The 22,088-nt window shown below is 39.8% G+C and overlaps 1 protein-coding gene across 1 annotated transcript in view; it reads left to right on the plus strand.

Moving 5' to 3' along the window:
* The window catches only part of DNAH11 (dynein axonemal heavy chain 11), a 313,463-nt gene that overhangs the window by 786 nt on the left and 290,589 nt on the right, over positions 1-22,088 (plus strand). The window contains 5 exon segments of the mRNA XM_041728012.1: positions 937-1,080; positions 10,440-10,638; positions 11,469-11,656; positions 13,052-13,151; positions 16,251-16,462. Of these exon segments, the coding sequence (XP_041583946.1) occupies positions 937-1,080; positions 10,440-10,638; positions 11,469-11,656; positions 13,052-13,151; positions 16,251-16,462 (843 nt within the window).

Below are 22,088 nucleotides of genomic sequence, written 5' to 3' on the forward strand. Positions count from 1 at the left end.
ATCACGGAGCCTGAATAATTTGTCCTGCGCTCGGTGTGACTGCTTGTCACATTTCATCTCAGAGGTGAAATACTTAGTTCTTAAAAAGGGAGGGTAATCTGCACACCCAAGGTATTTACCAGCCGTGGAGGGGGACAAGCCTTTTGTTCCACCTTTTCCCCCTTTTTCTTTGCCCTTCCTTCCATCCTTTTTTTTTTTTTTTTTTAATTTTTAAAAATTTAGACTGCTCCTCCACTTGAAGGTTAAGGCATCACAAGTACAGCATTTGTATTCATGGAATCCCAGAGAAGAAAGAGACTAACAAGAGTTTGCCTTAGTGTTTTGAGTTTTGAAATTCTTTGTTTTGCTACTTTTCCGATTATCACTAATTAAAACATTTGTCAAGCAAGGAGGTAGGACACATAACTCTAGTATTACCTAAGTTAAATGATTATATCTGAAGAAATAACTCAGTAGTTGTGGAAATGTTGGAATATCTTCATTAAACACTTTCTCTTGAGAATAGAAATAAAAATTAAACTTCTCTGCCTGGTCTTCGTCAGTTTGGCTTATTTCCAAACAACAACAAAAAATTATAAAAAGGAATAAGTCTTTCCTGAGCTAGGAAAATTCTAAATTCTCCTTATATTTATTTGTTTTTAATTACGAGATGTTATGGTATGTAATGATCTTGGGTAATTGACCTGCCCTTTAAAGGTAATATTTCCACACCAATAATGCTGTGAAATTAGCATTATAAAAGAACAAAGGAAACTGTATACATTTTGCAGAAAAGGGGGGTGTGAAAGAGCAGCGGAACTACTTCATTTATAAAGGTAGGTAAGATGCCAAGTTTTTTCTTTTCCTAGCAATCCAGCTATAAGTTAGATAAAGCAAATCCTATTTGTTAGCATGGAAACTACACTGTGAACTTCAATTATCTTGCTCTTGTTTCAGATTCCAAAAGATGCAAAACATAAACTTGTTTATATTACCAAGAAGATTACCGAAAACATCGGAGTAAATGATTTTTCTAAAACAGTTTTATTTGGAGAGTTAACTACTTCCTCCTTTGGACATGTAACTGCTTTCTTAGATGAGGTACTAGTCTATTTCTAATATTTGAATCTTTATCCCTTGACCCTTGGAATTATTCAGAAAAACTCTGGCTATTAAAAAAATATATATATATATATATAAATATAGAATCTCTTTAGCCAAGGTAGATGGAATGTGATTAACAGACTGTTTCTGAAATGAGATGATACCAGTGCTAATACTCAATAGATAGTAATGTGTAGGATCATCCTTTTTCTCTTTGTTTCTAAATAATGGAAGTAAAAAACAATTTAGTAGGCTCCTGTAATGAGCTATAGTTTGAAATTTCACGTTGATGGGATCCCTGGGTTGATGGGATCCCTGGGTGGCGCAGCGGTTTGGCGCCTGCCTTTGGCCCAGGGCGCGATCCTGGAGATCCAGGATCGAATCCCACGTCAGGCTCTTGGTGCATGGAGCCTGCTTCTCCCTCTGCCTGTGTCTCTGCCTCTCTCTCTCACTGTGTTCCTATCATAAATAAATAAAAATTTAAAAAATAAATAAATAAATGAAGTTTCACGTTGACTAGAGACAAACTTACACTTCGGAAATGAGTATTATAAGTTTTTCAGATTTCTTTTGGTTTCTGTGTCACTCAGGTCAGATAATGGTGAAGGGTAATGGAAGAAAAGTTTTAGAAATGGTTGCCTTAAAATTCCTCTTTCTCTCCCCTTAAATCAGAGAAATGCTCTTTGAACCCGGGTTACTTACACTTCTAATACAGGATTTTTTTTTAACATGAGGTTTTTAAAATGAGATTTAATGTGAAATCTGGGGATTTTATTAAAGGCAAGCTGCTCCAGTAGGTCTGAGGTGTAGCTGATCTTTTTTACACGTCTAACCTCATACTTTTGGTGCTTGCTCACACACCAGCTTTGAGGAAAGACATGCCAAATGCCTGGGTTCTATAGAACCAGAGCATTGGTTCTTAAACTTTGCTGAACATTAGAATCACCTGGGGAACTTTCTCTCTCTCTCTCTTTTTTTTTTTTTTTTAAAAAGATTTTATTTATTTATTCATGAGAGACACACAGAGAGAGAGAGAGAGAGAGAGAGAGGCAGAGACACAGGCAGAGGGAGAAGCAGGCTCCCCACAGGGAGCCCGATGGGGGACTCCATCCTGGGACTCTAGGATCATACCCCAAGCCAGAGGCAGATGCTTAATCTCAACCACTGAGCCACCCAGGCATCCCACCTGGGGAACTTTCTAACTTGCTCCTGCCCTGGTCACTCCTAATACCAATTAAATGAGAATGGAGAAGGGGGCACCTGGGTGGCTCAGTGGTTGAGAGCCTGCTTTTGGCTCAGGACATGATCCTGGGGTCCTGGGATAAAGTCCTGCTTCAGGCTCTCTGTGGGGAGCCTGCTTTTCCCTCTGCCTATGTCTCTTCCTTTCTCTGTGTTTCATGAATAAATAAATAAAATCTTTAAAAAAATGAGAATGGAATGGCAGTCTGGTGGCAGTTAAAGATCCTCAGTGATGCTAACGTGCCCCAAACTTCAGGAAATATGGGTTAGATATAAGGAAATCAGATCTCAGCAATCAGTGCAGTCCTGCTAAGGTCCATGCTTAACATAGGAATAATTACCAGCGTATTTATTACTAATGATTTGCCAATCTCCCTCTTTCTTGCCCTTTCTACTTCTCTGTGTCATTGCTGCCTTGGGACCACCCACGGTCTCTCACTCCCAACTTCAGTACCCTACCTCAGTTTCCCTCTCCTCCTGTTGGATTGGTTTTAGATGATTTCAGGGAGACACTAAGATTTTCATCCCCCAGAGCACTGGGGTGCTTTTTGTTCTGTAGCAGGAGCTTCAGAAATTTTTATTGAACTGAACCTGATGAAAGGATTTCATATGAAATGTGAATAGCTTTTGGTCATTTGACTCGAGATTGCCATCCTTTGGGGGCTTGGAAGGGCAAGGATACACTTTTCATTGGAATTTGTACACTACCATCAGTGTCTCTTAGCAGAAGATTCACAGCTTTTTCAAGTTCCTCTGATCTTTCTCTCGATTTGTCTCAGTCTCAGGGTCTGCATTATGGTCTGGAAAAGGTTAAACGAAAGAGAGTAAGCTGTCAACAAGTATATTTATCATAGGGATAAACTGTTCAGAACCTCAGAGTTTAAGTGGTTTAGAAGATTAAATTAATTATCCTTGAGGATCTGAGTATTGGGAAGAGAAAAAAAGTGAGATCACACTTATGAAGTCACTGGAGTTTATGAACGAGACTTCAATTCAGTATGAACAAGGAAGGCCCTAAGGCATGACCATAAATTAGGTTAAAAGGATTTGTAAGGGGAGGGGGGCCTGGTGGCTGAGGATGTTGGGCATCTGACTCTTGATTTTGGCTTAGGTGGTGGTGATTTCAGGGTCATGGGATGGACCCCTGAGTCAGGCTCCATGCTCAGCTGAGAGTCTACTTGAGATTCTCTCCTTCCCTCTCCCCACACATATCTGCACTCTCACTCTCCTTAAAAAAAATTTTTTTAAGGATTTTTTTTTTAAGATTTTATTTATTTATTCATGAGAGACACAGAGAGAGGCAGAGACAGGAGAAGCAGGCTCCATGCAAGGAATCCGATATGGGACTTGATCCCAGGACTCCAGGATCATGCCCTGAGCCGGAGGCAGATGCTCAACCACTGAGCCACGCAGGCGTCCCTTTAAAGGATTTTATAAGGATTGTCTTTGCTTAGTATCCAGTATAGCTCACAAAATTGGCTGATTAACAGTGACTTATCGTGATGTGCAAGGTACTCTTAAACTTCTTTCTCTAGCCAAGATCTCTCTCTCCTGAATTTCAAACGTGGAGATCCATTTGTTTTCCTGCAGTTCATGCTTGTTGTGTAATAAACATCCCAAACATACTATACAAAGTTGAACTGATCTTCCCCAATCTGCATTACTTGTGGTAATCTCCAGAATAGTAGTTGTGAACTTCATCCTTCCAGTTGTTCAGTCTAGAAGACTTCCGATTCATCCCTGACTACTTTCTTTGTGTCACCCTTGGTATCCATTCTGGTAGGAAATCATGTAAGTTCTACCTTGAAAATCAGCCTCCGTACTCTCCTCCACTGCTACTACTCTGGGCTGGTTCACATGTCTCTCATTAGTCTGTCAACTGGTCACTATGCTTTTGCCTGGTTCTCATCTAGAACCTATTCCCAACATAGCTGCTAGAGTGATTCTGTTGAAGCATGAGTCAGAACATGTCCCTTCTCTACTCAGACCCTGCCCAGGCCCCCCTTTCACTCTGAATAAGGGCCGAAGTGCTTGTAGTTGTCTAGACTTTGCATGTTCTCTGTGTGGACCAGAGCTCTCAGGATTATTTAGAAACTTGTTGAAACTGTAGAAATCTCAAGACCTTGAGAGCTACTGAATCAGGATCATCAGGTGGTTCTTGGGTTTATTACTGGATGAAAGCCCTAGTCCAAATCTACCATCTGACCTCCCAAAGACCTCTTTAAACTCCTCTCACTTGCTGGGACCTCTTTGCTATTCCTTAATTGTCTCAGGTATGCTGTTGCCCCTGCTGGTTTTTTATCTTCCCCAGAATTCACTCAGTCATCCCCTTCATGTCCTCACTTCTTTTTGCATCAATAACTCCTTTTAGGAAAGCTACCCTTTGGGAGGGAGGGCAGGATCTTTTGCAGGATAGGGACTAGGGTTAGCAAATGAGGTGCCCATTTCAAGAGCAAAATTTACAGAGAGGTGAGGGGGAAGAAAACCAACTCAGTAATCAAGATAAAATTTTAGTGCAGTATTTTAAAAAAATCAAATGAAAAGTTAACACTTGAAATAAAAAACGGATTGCTAACAGGGCTGTACTAGATCATATTGGAGCCTGAGGCAAAAATAAGTCAGTAATACTGGTGCTGTCCTTATGTTTTTTAAAAATATTTTTAAAAAATTTATTTATAATAGATAGAGGCAGAGACACAGGCAGAGGGATAAACAGGCTCCATGCCGGGAGCCCAATGCGGGACTCAATCCTGGTCCCAGGATCATGCCCTGGGCCAAAGGCAGGCACCAAACCACTGAGCCAGCCAGGGATCCTCATGTCCTTATTTTAAAATGTTGATAATCTGTTCATCATGAATTTTTTTGGTGTTTTGATTTAAAAAATACCTTAAGGAGCACCTGGGTGGCTCAGTCAATTAAGAGTTGACTCTTAGTTTTGTCTCAGGCTGTGATCTCTTGGGTCATGAGGTTGAGCCTAGTGTTGGACTCTGTGCTCAAAGCGGGAGTGTGCTTGGGGGTTCTCCCCGTGTACTTGCATGCCTGAGTGTGCACGCATGCTTTCTTACGCTGTAAAATAAATCTTAAAAAAAGAAAATCTTAAAATACTACTCATCTCGATTTCTGAGTTTTTGGTGCCCTTTGACATTCTGTTCCCAGTGTGAATGCCTCACTTGCCTCACCTGGTCCCTGCTCTGAATCTTTGTTTCTGCTCCCTGTTGTGGCCCAAACACCTAAGACATGGCCTGACCTGTAGTAGGAGCTCAGTACTTGTTCAATGATTGAAAGTCAGTTAAGGACAAACTGGAGGGTATTATGCTGAGTGAAGTAAGTCAATCGGAGAAGGACAAACATATGTTCTCATTCATTTGGGGAATATAAATAATAGTGAAAGGGAATAGAAGGGAAGGGAGAAGAAATGGGTAGGAAATATCAGAAAGGGAGACAGAACATGAAGACTCCTAACTCTGGGAAACAAACTAGGGGTGGTGGAAGGGGAGGAGGGTGGGGGGTGGGGGTGAATGGGTGACGGGCACTGAGGGGGGCACTTGACAGGATGAGCACTGGGTGCTATTCTGTATGTTGGCAAATTGAACACCAATAAAAAATAAATTTATTATTAAAAAAAGAAGTTGCCCTGGGTGTTATACTATATGTTGACAAATCAAATTGAACTCCAATAATAAATAAATAAATAAATAAATAAATAAATAAATAAATAAATAAAGTTGCTGTGGCCAAGTTCAAAAAAAAAAAAAAAAGAAAGTCAGTTAAGGGTGAATTGATGTCCTGTTCTCATAAGAGACAAAGCTCTGAGGCTTCAAAGTATTTCTTTAGAGAAGTATTTGGTATGTGAACTCTAATATTTCCATTGGAATCTTTTTCAGCATGTGAAAAGGACCCTTGGGGAATTTTATGTTAATCTTAGTTATTAATCAATATTTATTGAAGACCTAGTTGGTGCTGGTGACTGGACAGACGTGGCAATTAGTGCTGTAGCTTCTGCCCTCAGAGTATGCAGTCTGTTGAGGGACGCAGATGGCTGAGCCTGTGGTGGGAGGCCACAGGAGTCAGGGCTACCATAGAGCCTTTAGCATCATGCTGTGGGAACCTAGTGGCACTCCCCCCCCCCCACCTCCATCACCTGGAGGGCTGGCAGGGGTGTGGGACTGTAATAGGATGATCACAGGTCTCTATGTGCCTGGGGCACTTGGTTTTCACCTGTTACAGATCAGTTAATGTCTGCTAATAATTTTTAGTGTTCCTTTTTACTCTGGAAAGCAGCCACCGTTGTATAGTAAATTATATGTTGAAGGACAAGAGGAGAGAGCTAGATGGAGGAGGAGGAAGGGCATTCTGAGCAGAGGGAGAAGCAATGTGAAGGCACAGAGATGAGGAAATGCAGGGTTTTGTTTTGTTTTTTTAAGATTTTTAAATTTATTTATTCATGAGAGACATGGAGAGAGGCAGAGACACAGACAGAGGGAGAAGCAGGCTCTATGCAGGGAGCCTGACGTGGGACTCGATCGCGGGACTCCAGGATCACGCCCTGAGCGTGAAGGCAGGCATTCAACCACTGAGCCACCCAGGTATCCCAGGTTCCCTTTTTTTAAAAAAAGGAATAGATTAATGTAGCTGGATTGGGGAACCAGAGTTGGAAGTTGGTGAGAAACAAGGCTGGAAAAAACAAACAAACAAATGGCCATGTATTTCAGATGGTTGCCAGTAAAGGCAGTGGCCAAGTCCAAATTCATGTGTTGCTTCAAAGATGGTTGTGGTAATGCATGGTCTGGGAAGGTTTTTATCAGGGTCGGCTTAATTTGGAAGTTGTAGAACCAAATGGAAGGCCAGTGGTCCTTCATGACTTGCGTTCCAAGCTAATCACCTTGTAACTTTCTGATTTGTGCATTAAGGATAAACACTACATTTGAGGACTGGTGAATTGATAATTCTGTTGAATGAAGTAGAGCCTGTTACCGACCTAGTGATTGGTTTGAAAGTACTAAGAGAGTTTCCCAGTGTTTGGCTTCTTTTCTTTTTTAAGATTTTGTTTATTTATTCATAGAGACAGAGAGAGAGAGAGGCAGAGACACAGGCAGAGGGAGAAGTAGGCTCCATGCAGGGAGCCCGACACGGGACTCGATCCCGGGTCTCCAGGATCACGCCCTGGGCTCCAGGCAGCGCTAAACCGCTGCGCCACCGGGGCTGCCCAGTGTTTGGCTTCTTAAATGGGATAGAATCAGGAAGGGGTGGATCAAACGTTTGAACTGGAAGATGGGGAAAGTCATTTGTGTCTTCATATTTCTTTTTTTTTTCTCGTTTAAATGATACTTATATTCAATGTTGACAGTTTTTGAAGTTTGACTCAGATACACACTGAGTAATGGGAATTATTATTGATGTGGTGGGGCCTCCCAGACTTCTGTCTCCAGTCTGGATCTCTCTCTGAACTCCAAGCTTAGATGTCCACCTTCCTTGCGGACATGGCCACTTAGTATATAACGTCTTAAATCTAACATATCCAAAGTTGAACTTTCAGTCTGCTCCTCAACATTATGTGGGCCCATACGATATTATGGCAGCTGTATCATATTTAGCAAAAGTATTTAAAATGTTAAATATTTTTTTTAAAAGTTACATATTATATTGACCTGAATCCTTAAAGAAACAATAATTGTGAATTATTATTATTATTTTATTTATTCATGAGGGACAGACAGAGAGAGGCAGAGACACAGGCAGAGGGAGGAGCAGGCTCCCTCCAAGAAGCCCGATGCGGGACTCGATCCCAGATCCCGGGATCAGGACCTGAGCCGAAGGCAGATGCTCAACCTCTGAGTCATCCAGGTGTCCCAATTGTGAGTTATTATTATCCATTTGGCTTATCGATCCCAAATGGAAGTGTGATTTGGTTTTTTGTAGTTAGTGTCCAGGCGCCATCCTTGGACATTCCAATTTAAGAAGTCTGGGAGAAGCCCTGGCTCCTACCTTTTGAAACTATTGCCTACGTGATAGTCTCTATTGACTTAAGAACCATGATAAAAAGAAAACCCTCAGTTTAAAAAAGGATTCAAGAAGGGGGGCACCTGGGTGTCTCAGTCGGTTGGGTTTTTGACTCTTGGTTTCAGCTCAAGTGGTGATCTTGGGGTTGTGGGATTGAGCCCTGGGTCAGGCTCCACACTCAGTGTAGGGTCTGCTTGTTCCTCTCTCTCTGCTCATTCTCTCTCTCTCTTAAATGAATAAATAAATAAAATCTTAAAAAAAATCAAAGAAAGTAAGTAAAGAAAACTATAGCAAAGGCTCCATAGTTCTTTAATCTGTAGTTATACATTGTGTATATGTTGAATATATAAACATTCAAATTATTTTAGTTCTCAGAAAAAGTGGGGAATTTGTCCTCTAAACCCCCAAAAGTAGGCAAAAAACTGAAACAAACCCCCCCAGTTAATTGAATTGCTTTGTATATAGTTTAGCAAGATGTGTTGTAATTAAAAAGCACATCCCAGGTCTGTTTCAAATGATGTTTATAGTGATGCTCTAGCTCTTTGACGGATTGCTCTGCAAAGCACAAGGCTCAGAATCTGTTTGATCTATAGCTTGTGACAGAAATACTTAATTTTAAAAGAAGTTGGCTTCGTCAGAGAATCATAAATGGAGTTAACGTTTGAAACCATACCCAGTAAATTAGCTATGCCAAATAAGCAGAATTTTCCTCACGCCTGATGTTTAGAAAGAGCTGTTGAAATCGGGGACGTGGTAGAGAAAATTTTCCAGTGGGTCAATGCATGTCCTGCCCAACAAACTTTACCTCTTCAGTGTGATTTCCAAAGCTCTTCATGAACTCCCCTGCCGTCCCCGAAGCTAATTCCAGCAGGCCAGCCTGGCAGTTTGCCAGAAGCACTATACTTGTGGAGTCCTGAGGGATTTTATATGTCAGTGTTTGGTTTTCTGGGATGTCTGGTCTGACTTTTCATCTTCAGCATTTTAATCACCTGGCAACTTTCGTGGCAAGTCCTCCCTAACACCTGCCTCTGCCAGAGCCAGGTGTCTATCCTGTGTCTCCACGTTGCCTCCTGAAATGCTTCTAATTATGGCAGTTCTTAGACCAAGGGACCTAATCTACTGAGCTCATCTTCTTACTGTTTCTTACTCTGCTGTTTTCCTAGCTTGACGTGTAGTGGGCGCTGAGCAGGAAAATGTAATAATACAATTCAGAAAGATTTGTTTCAACCCCGTTAGAAAACAAAAGTGATCGTACTGTCAAAATAGACTTTGAAAAGGTGGAGTAATTATTTTCTGAGCATTTTAGCTAATGGAAATTTTATAATACTGGTAAACCTGATGCATTATCAGAAAAATGAAATGTGTCTAAAATTAGTGGATACTAAAAAGGAGTGGGAAAGCAAAAAGAGGCTAATAACTTCACTTAAATTCTTATTAACATATAAGAATTTTATATATAATTAAATTATAATTAATATAAATTATATATAATTAATATAATTAATTATAAATTATATATATATAATTCTTATTAATATATAATTCCCCTGGGCCGTGGGAATTCAAAAATGAGTTTTGAGGGCTTTCACATACATGGTGTCACATACATGATACTCCCAATTTAATGATAGAGGGATTTCCAAAAGAGGTCCAAATAATTAATAAACACGTTTTTGACTATGAAACTTAATCTACCGGTGTGCCACCTAGGGCTTGAGAAGATTAATTCACTTTTGCCTCGATGTGATTCAAAAAGATTTTTTTCATTCATGTACCTGCCAGTGTGCTCAGTTTGCATTAGGAGAGCAGATTGCCTACTTGACACAATTGTTTCTGTTTTATGCAATGTTTGAGTTATTGGGAACCTCCTCAAATGCTTGATAAATGGGTAAGTGAATGAACAAGTCACATCATATTTCCATTTTGAGAGATTTTTGTCTAATTGATTAAGTCTAAATGGGATACTGATTTTGTCCTCCCTTTTGTGAATTGGTATCCTAGGAAGATACTTAAGAAATTGAGTGGTTTTGTGGCCAATTTTGTGTGACAAGAAACTCTTTGGAGGAGTACATTGTCTGTAAATTAACTTCTTTTGAAAAATATTTCTCTTTCTGCAGATTTTAGTGCCAATTCTTTCTAATAGGAACAACCATAAATTCTGGTCCTGTTTTATTTCACAAGACATGGAACGCCACATAGAAGTTATGAAATGTAAAATGCATGTTTTTCGGGGCAAAATGTTGAGAAGAACTCTTCTCCCAATTCCCACGATTGCAGAGAAAATGGACCTGGATCGGACATACTCTGAGACCAAGTATGTAATGATATGGTTTATAAAGGACATTAAAATGGAGAGCCCACGTACCCAATTAACATCATCACTGCAGAACTGTTAGCAAGATAGAGAATTATTAGAATTATATCATTTATTGGGGCATCTGGGTGGCTCAGTGGTTGAGCGTCTGCCTTTGGCTCAGGGCATGATCCCAGGATCCTAAGATCAAGTCCCATGCTGGGCTCCCTTCAGGGAGCCTGCTTCTCCTCTGTCTATGTCTCTGCCTCTCTCTGTGTATCTCATGAATAATTAAATAAAATCTTTAATAAAAAACTATATCATATTTTTAAATGTTGTGCAGAGTACCATGTATATTATTTCCTTACAAAGTATACTTCTTGCAAGCAGATTGCCTAAAAGGCAAGCTGTAACAATTGCCATGTTGTCAACGGTATTCTTTGGGCCATAATGGTTTGAGGATATGATTTTTTTTTAAGATTTTATTTATTCATGAGAGAATAAATAAATTTACACACAGAGAGAATAAATAAATTTACACAGACAGAGGGAGAAGCAGGGTCCACGCAGGAAGCCCGACATGGGACTCGATCCCAGGTCGTCCAGGATCAGGCCCTGGGCCAAAGGCGGCGCTAAACCGCTGAGCCACCTGGGCTGCCCATGATCATGTTTACAGTGTTTATGCCATAGCTAAAATAGAGACAATAAAAATAAAGGATCTGATTTTGAAATATTTATATTTGGAATACTAGTTCATGGAAAAAATAACCTCTTAAAATCCAAGTTCTATCTTTCTTTAGATGAGATCATTGATTTTTGAATTATTTTATTAATCATTACAGAGTTTGTGCACTAGAGGTAAATGAAAGGACACTACTGCACGCAATTGAGTCTGTAGTTATTAAATGGTCACATCAAATCCAGGAGATTGTAGAAAAAGATTCAGTGCAGCCTTTGCTGAATGGTTTTCATTCGGGTCCTCAGACTGAACTGGATTTCTGGATGATGAGGAGAGATAATCTCTCCTGCGTTTATGATCAAGTAAGTGGACAGCCTTACAAATTGCTTATAAACTGACTTTGCAAACTCAGTTGTAGAATTTGGTTTCTAGAGCAGTGGTTTCTAATCACTTTCAAAGTTTGAAATATGGTCTTTGATGACTTAATTGTTTTCATTCCTTGTTGTGCACTTTAAAGGTCTATATGGTGTGCACTTTAAAAATGAATCAGGATTGGGGCACCTGGGTGGCTCAGTTGGTTAAACATCTGACTCTTGATTTCAGCTCAGGTCATGATCTCAGGGCTCCGAGATCGAGCCCCACATGGAGCTTAGAGCTGGCCGAGGAACCTGCTTGGGATTCTGTCTTTCTCCCTCTGCCCCTTCCATCCCATCTACCCCCTAGCTTGTGTCCTCTCTCTTGATCTCTTTCTCTCTCCCCAAAAAAGTAAAAATGAATGGGGATTAAAGGTAATTTTGCCTTTTTTTAAATTTTAAAGATTTTATTTATTCATGAGAGAGAAAGAGAGGCAGACACAGGCAGAGGGAGAAGCAGGCTCCATGCAGGGAGCCTGACGTGGGACTCGATCCCTGGACTCCAGTATTACGCCCTGGGCTGAAGGTGGTACTAAACTGCTGAGCCACCCGGGCTGCCCTAATTTTGCCTTTTTGAGAATATTTTGACAGCATTTGATAATTAGAAACACTGTGGCATAGAAAGGGAGGTTCCCCAGGGAAATGTTGAAGATGGTAAAATTTAATTAATCTAGTTGATTGAATTGATTTAGGAAGGAGTAGGGTTTTGCTTGGTGGAGTATTCATGCAGCTTTGGAAGAGCTAACTGCTTCTTCTGGTGTTTGCCTTAAATATTACTTGATTTAGGGGATCCCTGGGTGGTGCAGCGGTTTGGCGCCTGCCTTTGGCCCGGGGCGCGATCCTGGAGACCCGGGATCGAATCCCACATCAGGCTCCCGGCGCATGGAGCCTGCTTCTCCCTCTGCCTGTGTCTCTGCCTCTCTCTCTTTCTCTCTGTATGACTATCATAAATAAATAAAATTAAAAAAAAAAAAAGATTTAAAAAAAAAAAATATTACTTGATTTAATGTTCTGAAAACTAAGACATTCATTTGCATGTTCACATGTCTCTCAGATTTTCTGAAATATAGCAAGAAATTTTATATGGAAAATTTAACATTTTTCACATAATGTGTAAATTGACACACTTTCTGAAAACTCAAGAGCTATAAATGTAAAATAATATTCAAGCTTAAGGAAAAAATGCTGTTAAAAATTATTTTCAATCTGAAAGCAGATAAAGTCTTTGTATACTGAACGCTATATGTGATGTGCATGAGTGGAATAGAACTTAAGTATTTTATTACCAAATGCATCTATTTAGTCATTAATCCAGCTTCTCTTACATTTTCTTTTTCAATTTAGCTTCGAGCTCCTGTTGTCCTCAACATGGTTAGGATCCTGAAAATTAAACAAAGCAGCTATTTTCCAACTTTAAAGGGCATTTTCACAGCTGTGAAAAATGGTAAGACTTGTTTTTTTTTGGCCTGGAGTTGGTGTCCTTCATGGTCTCACCCCTGCCTGCCTGCCTGCCCAGGCTCATCTACCCTTCTGTCATTAACATGTACGTGAAGTGATGTCACTTGGCTCTTTGGAAGAATAAATTCATCTTCATCAGTACTTCATTCTCCAGTTATATTAAATGATTTTCAGGATAAATTGTAGGGACCTACCAAACAGGCTCCAGATGGAAGTTCTGAGGGGAATGTGTGTGTGTGTGTGTGTGTGTGTGTGTAGGGGCAAGGCCTTTGCAGGGGGTGAGTGGCAGCCCAACGTGGGGATTTCCTAGTCAACAGGGTGGCTACGCTTAGTCCTCTTATGTTCTGATAGAATATGTGGTGCCTGGCATCTACCACTTACTTAGCTCAAAAGAGCTCCAGGTCTTCATTGAAGTTTTGGTGAGGATTAAACATACAGAGAGGAGGATTTGTTTGCTGAATTGTGAATAGATGCTTGGATGTGGTTAAAAACCAGAAGTTACAAGAAGATATTCAGTGAAAAGTCTCCTTGTCCCCTTGCTGTCTAGTTTCAGCTCCACCCAGGGGTGACAGCCCTCTCATTTCTTGATTTTTCCTCATGTTCCTTGAAGCCTATTTAAGCAAATTGGCACATCCTGGCAGGGATTTTTTTTTTTTTTTAAGATTTTGCTTATTTATTCATGAGAGAGACACAGAGAGAGGCAGAGACATAGGCAGAGGGAGAAGCAGGCTCCCTTCAGGAAGCCTGATGTGGGACTCGATCCCTGGGCCCTAGGATCATGACCTGAGACAAAGGCAGACACTCAACCAATGAGCCACCCAGGCACCCTGAGACTGCAGTTTTAAATGATGAAATTGTAATCTAATTGGTATGTATAGCTTTTTTGGTTTCTAACTTTAGAAAATTATTTTAGTTTCTTCCTATATATCATTTGTAAGGTTGGGAAATATATCAAATACACTTGAATGTTAGGTTATCTCCTCAGGGTTTGCCTCAGGAGTTCTGTAGGGAAAGGATCATGGGGGGATGGGAATATTTGGGTTTGAAGTTCTATCAGACGAGGATTCCTGTCCCAGATCCACTCAGTATGTCTTCAATTTGCTGAGCCTCTGGTTTTCATTGGCCAAACTGGCAAAGTAACACCTTCCTTGCAGAATTGTTCTGAGGATTAGAGCAATATTTCTCAACCTTATCTTTTTTTTTTTTCAATCATATCAGTGTTTATCACCATTGACATTTTGGGCAGGATATTGCCAAATGTCTCCTGGCGGCAAAATCTTTTCTGGCTGAGAACCATTGGATTAAAGATAAAGTATACAGGGTACATAGCACTGGGCACACAGTAAACATGTCCTCAGTAAGTAGAAGCTGCTCAGATTTTTTCTGTGTTAGTATAAGATGAATATTTTTCTGTGGATAAAGCTTCTGTAGGAACAGATCCTAGGGGGGTACTCAGGGCCTCAGGAGTACATGGACTTTGAGATTCAGATAAAAACACTTTCAGTGGAACAAGTGGCCCAGAGCCATTTTGAGTTAGAGGTGGAAGGACACTGCTCAAGGACACACTTGAGGTCTTGTGAAATCACCAGATGTGCTTACCACATTTTAAAGGCCCTTATCAGATGCAATTATTTAATTTTGAAATTAACATCATTTGAAAACATGAGTGCAACCAGGGAAGAAAAGAGTTCATGGCTGCTCTCTTTCTTCCTAGCTCTTCATTGTTTAGATGAACAGATAAATTGGTTCCATGCTAAGTGGGATAATATGAATGGGTGCATTCCTGACTCTTGACAGCCAAAAAAAGTTGCCAGGTTTGTTTGTGTTGTTCCCCTAACTCTGCTCACAGCTAGATGGAGTCTTTTGGGGGTAAAACCAGAAAATAAGAATTTACTTCATTCCCTACTTTCATAAGTGAAGCCTTTTTTCAGTTACTCAAAGGTGTGTGTAGTCTCAGGAGCAAAATGCAGTTAATGGAGATCCATTTAGGGGACATTTAAATGACTAATTTTCTTTTTTTTTTTTTTTTTTTTTTTAAGAGAGAGCAGGATGGAGGGTGAGGGGGAGAGGCAGAGGGAGAAAGAGAGAATCTCAAACTTGTCACCCAGCACAGAGCCAGATGTGGGGGTGGATTTCACAACCCCAAGATCTTGATCTGAGCTGAAATCAAGAGTCAGAAGCTTACCCAATTGAGCCACCCAGGCATCCCAATTTTTTAAAGTAAACTCTACATTCAATGTGGGGTTTGAACTCATGATCCTGAGCTTGAGTTGCATGCTATACTGACTGAGCCAGCCAGGAGTCCCTAAAATGACCAATTTTAATCAAGAGAAAATTTGGATTACATTAAACAGTAATAATATTTTTCTTCATATATATTTTTCCTCCATACACACACACACACACACACACACACAGCATTTTTGAAAAATACTCCTTATTCAACCTGCTTAAGGATTTTTAAGATTGAGATATAATTCATTTAACATAAAGATAACCATTTTGAAGTGTAGAGTTGAGTGACCTTTATTACATTCACAATGTCATACAACCTTCACCCCCCTCTAGTTTCAAAATATTTATCACCTGTCCTTAACAATTTTAGTAGTTATATTCTGAATAATATAAAATTCCCCAGTCATTGCCTGAGTGACTTTCATTGGACACTGGAATGAGATGCTGAAATTGTGCTGATACCAAGAACCTAATAGGAATTAACATCCTAGTGATGAGTTTGTAACCTCAATCATAAAGTGACTACAACTTTGCAGCCATGTTTTATTCCTGCACTTTCATGGAGTTGAGTAAATTTCTTTAGATCTTAAAGGTGTATTTTCCCACCAAGTCTTACATCACGGTTTACTTGTGTAGGTTAACTACACCAGGGCTCTCTTGAATGCTGCTACACGTGGACTGTATATAAAGCCTTTCAAACTCATAGCTCAGTTGTGGAATAAGCCATATAAAAAGAAAGAGGACCACATTTAAGTATAGCCATGTTGTATTGCATTGTTTTCTTGAACTTGTAAAGTGAATTTAGAAAAAGAGACTGCATCACATTAATGGTGGTTTTCTTTCCTTTTAGCACTCCTAGAAGCCCAGGATGTAGAGCTTTACTTGAGACCCCTGAGAAGACATGTTCAATGTCTCCAGGAGATGGAATTCCCACAGATCCGTGTGCTAATCGCCCCATTATTTCATACCATCTGCCTCATCTGGAGTCATTCCAAGTTTTATAATACTCCTGCTCGGATTATAGTTTTATTGCAAGAGTTTTGTAATCTCTTCATTGACCAGGTATGTAATATTTAAAAAAAAAAAAAGGGGGAAGAAGAATCCTTGCCATGTGGTAGGTTTTATTAAACCAATGAAGAACAAATAAAACTAGTCTACAGTAAGAACACCATTTTCCTTTCCTTTTTCAGAAAGGACTTTAATGGTAGCAAAGGCCAGGTGGCTTTTTACTCTACATGGCAGAGAAGCTGTGGAAATCAGTCTGGTGCATTCAAAGGACAGTTTGTTACTGGATTTGTTTAATATCCTACCTTTCTTCAAAGAGATTTAAGGCAACTTCTAATAAAAGGCAGATAGGTGGGGTGCCTGTGTGACTCAGTTGGCTAGACATCTGACTCTTGATTTTGGCTCTGGTCATGATCTCAGAGTCATGGGATTGAGCCTTGGTTGGGCTCCAGCACTGGGCGTAGAGCCTGCTTAAAATTCTCCCTCTACCCCACCCTCACTCCCTCCCCACCAAAAAATATAAAAGATAAAAAAAAGTAGATAGGCATAGTGGTTTCTTTGTGGCTTTCCCTTTGGTTTCCACAGGAACACTGAGAGAAGACTTTTGGAAAGTAAAGTAAGAGACCTGGTTGGAAAAAAAATTCTAAAAAAAATAGTGCAATTGCATTAAAAATTGATTCATAGTTGATCTTTAAAAATCTCTTATTTATATCTCTCTATTCTTCACTTGGAAAATGCTTTTTTGAAATGGGGCTGTTTTCTTAAATCTTCTGTATGAACTTTAATTCTTCATGGATCTATAAAATCAGAGAATATTATATATTTTGAAAGCTAAAAGATACTTGGAGGGTACATAATCCAGTGGTTCTCAGTTGAGGATGTCTTAGTCTGCTTGAGCTGAAGACCGGGTAGCTTTATTTTCAAAAATTGTTATCTCACCATTTCAGAGACTGGGGCTCAGATCAAGGTTCCGGTATGGTCGTGTTCTGGTGAGAGGTTTTTCCCCTGGCTTGCCATAACTGCCTTTTTTCTCTGTGTCCTCCTCACATGGTGTGGAGAGAGCTCTTTTTCTCTTCTTACAAAGTCACAGTCGAATCAGATTAGTGTGCTGTTCTTATGACTTCATTTAACCTTAATGACCTCCTAAAGACCTATTTCTAGATAATCACACTGGTGGTGAGGGCTTCAGCATGTGAATTTTGGGGGAGACATAGTTCATGCCATGGCAAGCTCCATAAGCAGGTGTATATTGGAACACCTAAGGAGTTTGTGTGAAACAAATGCTGGAGAAGCAGAATCTGTATATGGCCTAGACTTTGAGTTAAGAATGCTTTCCATGAGGGGCAGCCCGGGTGGCTCAGCGGTTTAGCGCCGCCTTCAGCCCAAGGCCTGATCCAGGAGACCCGGGATCGAGTCCCACATCGGGCTCTCTGCATGGAGCCTGCTTCTCCCTCTGCCTGTGTCTCTGCCTCTCTCTGTGTGTGTGTGTGTGTCTCTCATGAATAAATAAATAAAATCTTAAAAAAAAAAAAAGAATGCTTTCCATGAGAAGTGGATCGCCTCCAGCTGCAACTGACAAACTGAAGCAAAAAAAAAAAAAGTATAAATTCATGTGAACTGGCAAGTCTAAGAATGCAGTAGCTTCTGGAATAGCTTGTTTCAGAAGTCTCAGATAATAATTTCGAAGCTCCCTGCCATCTTCCATTTTGGTCATTGTGTTAGACTTAATTGTCATTACTTGTTAAGTAAGATGGCTTTTAGTCGCTGCAGATGAATATCCTTCTAGTGGAGGAACTTCCCTGGAAAGACGCTGTCCTTCTTTCTTAGTTCTGGTCCAGTGGGTTCTAATTCCATTCCGGGAGCAATCATTGTGGCAGTGGAGATAGGATAGTTGCGACAGTTTTGGGTCACTTGCTCAGAGGAGGGTGATTGACCTACATCTCTGATCTAGACTAATGCCTCCCAGGCGTGTTGACACTGTAACTTGCATAGAACATAAAAATGCTTTACAGTACAGTGGGCTAAGTTGGAGGGCATTTGGAACCCTAAAAGTGTGCTCATAGACAAGACAGACAGCTCGTAGACAAGGCAAACAGTTTATAGCTCCTGCTACCCAGGTCCCAGAACCTTGCTGTTCTAAGTGGTGAAGAGAACACTGTTGCAGGCTAAACAACAGTGGTTTTTGGGATCCCTGGGTGGCGCAGCAGTTTAGCGCCTGCCTTTGGCCCAGGGTGCGATCCTGGAGACCCGGGATTGAATCCCATGTTGGGCTCCCGGTGCATGGAGCCTGCTTCTCCCTCTGCCTATGTCTCTGTCTCTGTCTCTGTCTCTCTCTCTCTCTGTGTGACTATCATAAATAATAATAAATTAAAAAAAAATAAACAACAGTGGTTTGGGAAATGTGTTTTAATCCAGTCCCTGATATTTTTTTAGATGAATTACCTGAGAGTTGAAAAATAACATCATTTGCTGGATTTCCCTGAGAATTTAGGGTGAGATGCAGGTTACAGAATAGATCTCCTAACTTGCAGTTTAGAGTTTCTGGTTTGGGAGATTGAGTTAGTGATGTGTGCGTTTCTTTCTGCTTTTAACGAGGTGGAGTATATGGAAAAGGACTTTGGACTCTGAACAACTTGGATTCAGTTCTAATTGAAATACTTAAGGGGAGTTAAATTACCTCTCCAAACCTCAGTTTTTGTATCTATAAGTGAAGATAATGTCCAGTTCATGGACTATTTGAGGATGAAGAGATATCCTAAGTTGAATGCCCAGTGTGGCATTTAATGGAGGCTCAGTCAAGGCTAGTTCTAAGCTATTGACCTCCAAACTAGTTGCAGCTATTTTTTTTTTTTCAGTTGCAGCTATTGATACAGATAATAGGTTGGTTCCTTGCTATATTTTATTCTCTCTCTGGCTTTGTTCTATTTCTTTCTTTGTTGTTAAGCAAGTGTGCTGGGTCCTAGTGGCTTTGGAGCTCCATGTTAAAGATCGTGATCCCTATTGAAGAGTCAACAGTTATACTCACAATTTCTTCTATATCTCTTTTAAAGGATAGTCATCTCATTTTGAGATTTGTAAAAACTTATTACAAAGCCCTGCTAATGTATAATCCAGAGGTGGTTATTTACTATAGTAGGTGGCTTATAAGAAGTCCTGTAAGCCTGTAAACCTATTATCCCTGGCTTCTGGTCTATGTCAGTGGCCAGTTTGCCAAGCTCCCAAGGAAATAATGTAGCTTCCCTCGTTGCTTAGTTACTATTTCTGGCTTTTGTACAAATGTTGTAATGACCTGATTTCCTTGATTCTTAAGTGGACTTCATAATAAATGTGCCCTAACATGAGAGAAATCAAAAGTCAGTAATGGGCCAACTTTCATACCTGGGTTCCCTGAAGAGCTGAACTCTCCCAACTCTTCCCCAGTCATTTGCTGTCTAGTTTATTTCTTATATTAACAAGCACTGTGCAGTGCCTGTTATTTGCTAGGAACTCTTCTAAGTCTTTACAAAAACTATAGATGTAATTCTCTACCAATGCTATGACATAAATAATATTAGTAGATCCATTTTATAATTTAAAAAAAATCCCTTGAGGTCAAGAGAAGATAAATAGCCTTCTTGTGGTCACTCAGTTTTTAAGTGGCAGTTTATTACCCATTGTACTAGGTTCCATATTTTAAAATAACAGTTTTGATTTTTAATTATAATGTAATATGTGGTGTACCAATGATAATTGTAAAATATTTTAATTGCATAAAATGTATTATAGAAATAGTCCTGCACATGTATCACCATAAAATTGAGCCGTTTAAAAATCTTTCATTCTCTGAAAACTTACACATTTATGCATTTTATCATACAAGTTTTTATTTTACTAGCTCCTTGAAAAATTATTTTACTGTTGGATGTTAGTTTGCTTCCAGTCTCCTCTATTATAAGCAACATACAGAAGACCAGTTTATTTGAGAATCCTTTTTCCTTAACTTGGATAAATGGTTTAATATAAATTTCTGATATTGATCAAAGGGTACAATCTTTTAATGACTCTTAACAATTTTTATATTTACAAATTCTTCTTTAAAAGGTTATATCAATTACATTGCTATTTTTCAATGTGTAAAACGTTTTACTGTAACTCATCAGTGTTGAGCATTACCATTTTAAAAGTGGGGTGATTCATTGGGTATACAGGGGTACTATGTTGTTTGTTGATTTTGTACCTTGCACAATTTATGTAGTTATGCATTTTGTGTGTTTTATAATTTCACCATGCAGCTTTCATGTACTCTGTGTTCCATAAATCTATTGACCTTAATGTGTTTATGATTGAAACATTCGAACCCTTGCTGTGTTAAACATCAGAGGTAATAAGTTAGCATTCTCTCATCTGCATTTAGCTAATACATCAGTACAATGTTTTTATCTTCTGTGGTATTTTTTTTTTTAAGATTTTTTATTGATTCATTAGAGAGAGCACAAGAAGGGGGAGAGGCAGGGGGAGAGGGAGAAGCTGACTCCCCACTGAACAGGAAGCCTGCTGTGGGGCTCAATCCCAGGACCTGGAGATCATGACCTGAGTCAAAGGCAGACGCTTCACCATCTGAGCCACCCAGGTGCCCCTTTCTGTGGTATTTTAAAATTTTAGAAAAATAGTGCTTCAATGGAGGTGGTCTTACTTTAATTTCAGTATTGCAACCTCCCCTGGAAAGTCAGAGATCTCACAACACTGGCTCCGCCACTGCTATTGGCAGAGTCAGTTACGGGAGCTTCAGGTACCCCTGCAGAAAGGTCATGTGCTGTCTAGGTGACTGTGGTCTCCACTATTTGTTGCTGTTCCTGGTTGGTTTCATTCATTTTCATGATATGGCTGATCCTTCTAGGCATTTCAGTTTCAGATCCTTTTTGTTTTTGAAGAAAATGTGTTTCTTTTCTCTTGTTTTCTAATCATTTAGTCAGATTTAAAAAAAGGCATCATCTCATCATCTGGCCACCTCAGGTGATGGCATACTGGAGTTCTGATAATGGGGTCTTTTTTTTTTTTTAATCACTGGCAGCTTTTCTCTGGTAATCTGACTCCACTCCCTGTTTGGTGTACCTCGTTACCACTCTAGGACAACCGTTCTGTCCATTTTGTGGCTTGGTATCTCATTTGTGGATATTGTTGTTCAAGATCCTAGATGAAGAAAAGTTTAAGCCTGAGAGGTGAGCTTGGAAAAGAGATGTCAGGTTTGAGCAGAAAGAAGAATCCATAAAAGCACATAAAAAAAGAAAAGCAACAGCCAGGAGACAGAAGTCCAACTAACATAGTATCACTGATAAATTAATTAATAATTGGTTAATTGGCTTATTGTTAAATACATTGGTTAGCAGTATTTTAGTGTATAAGGCCCCTGGAGTGGGGACAAATTCATCCTAAATCCCGTGGGGTTTTTTTTGTTGGGTTGTGCCGGTACCATCAAGTAGGAGAGAAGAGAGTGCTCATGGTTGGGTATGCTCCAGAAATTTGCTATAGGAAGCAGAAAAGAATTCAGAGTTAAAGAGCTAAAAGAGATTTTGAGGTTCACTTAATTCATCTCTCATTTCATAAATGAGGAAACTGAGATGCTCTCAGATAATGTAGCCAATATTACAAAGGCTGTTAGTGGTCCCTTACTGGAGCATAGCCAGGTCTTCCGCCCCCCCGCTGA

The sequence above is a fragment of the Vulpes lagopus genome, chromosome 13, assembly GCF_018345385.1.
Source record: "Vulpes lagopus strain Blue_001 chromosome 13, ASM1834538v1, whole genome shotgun sequence".
NCBI classification, from domain to species: Eukaryota; Metazoa; Chordata; class Mammalia; order Carnivora; family Canidae; genus Vulpes; species Vulpes lagopus.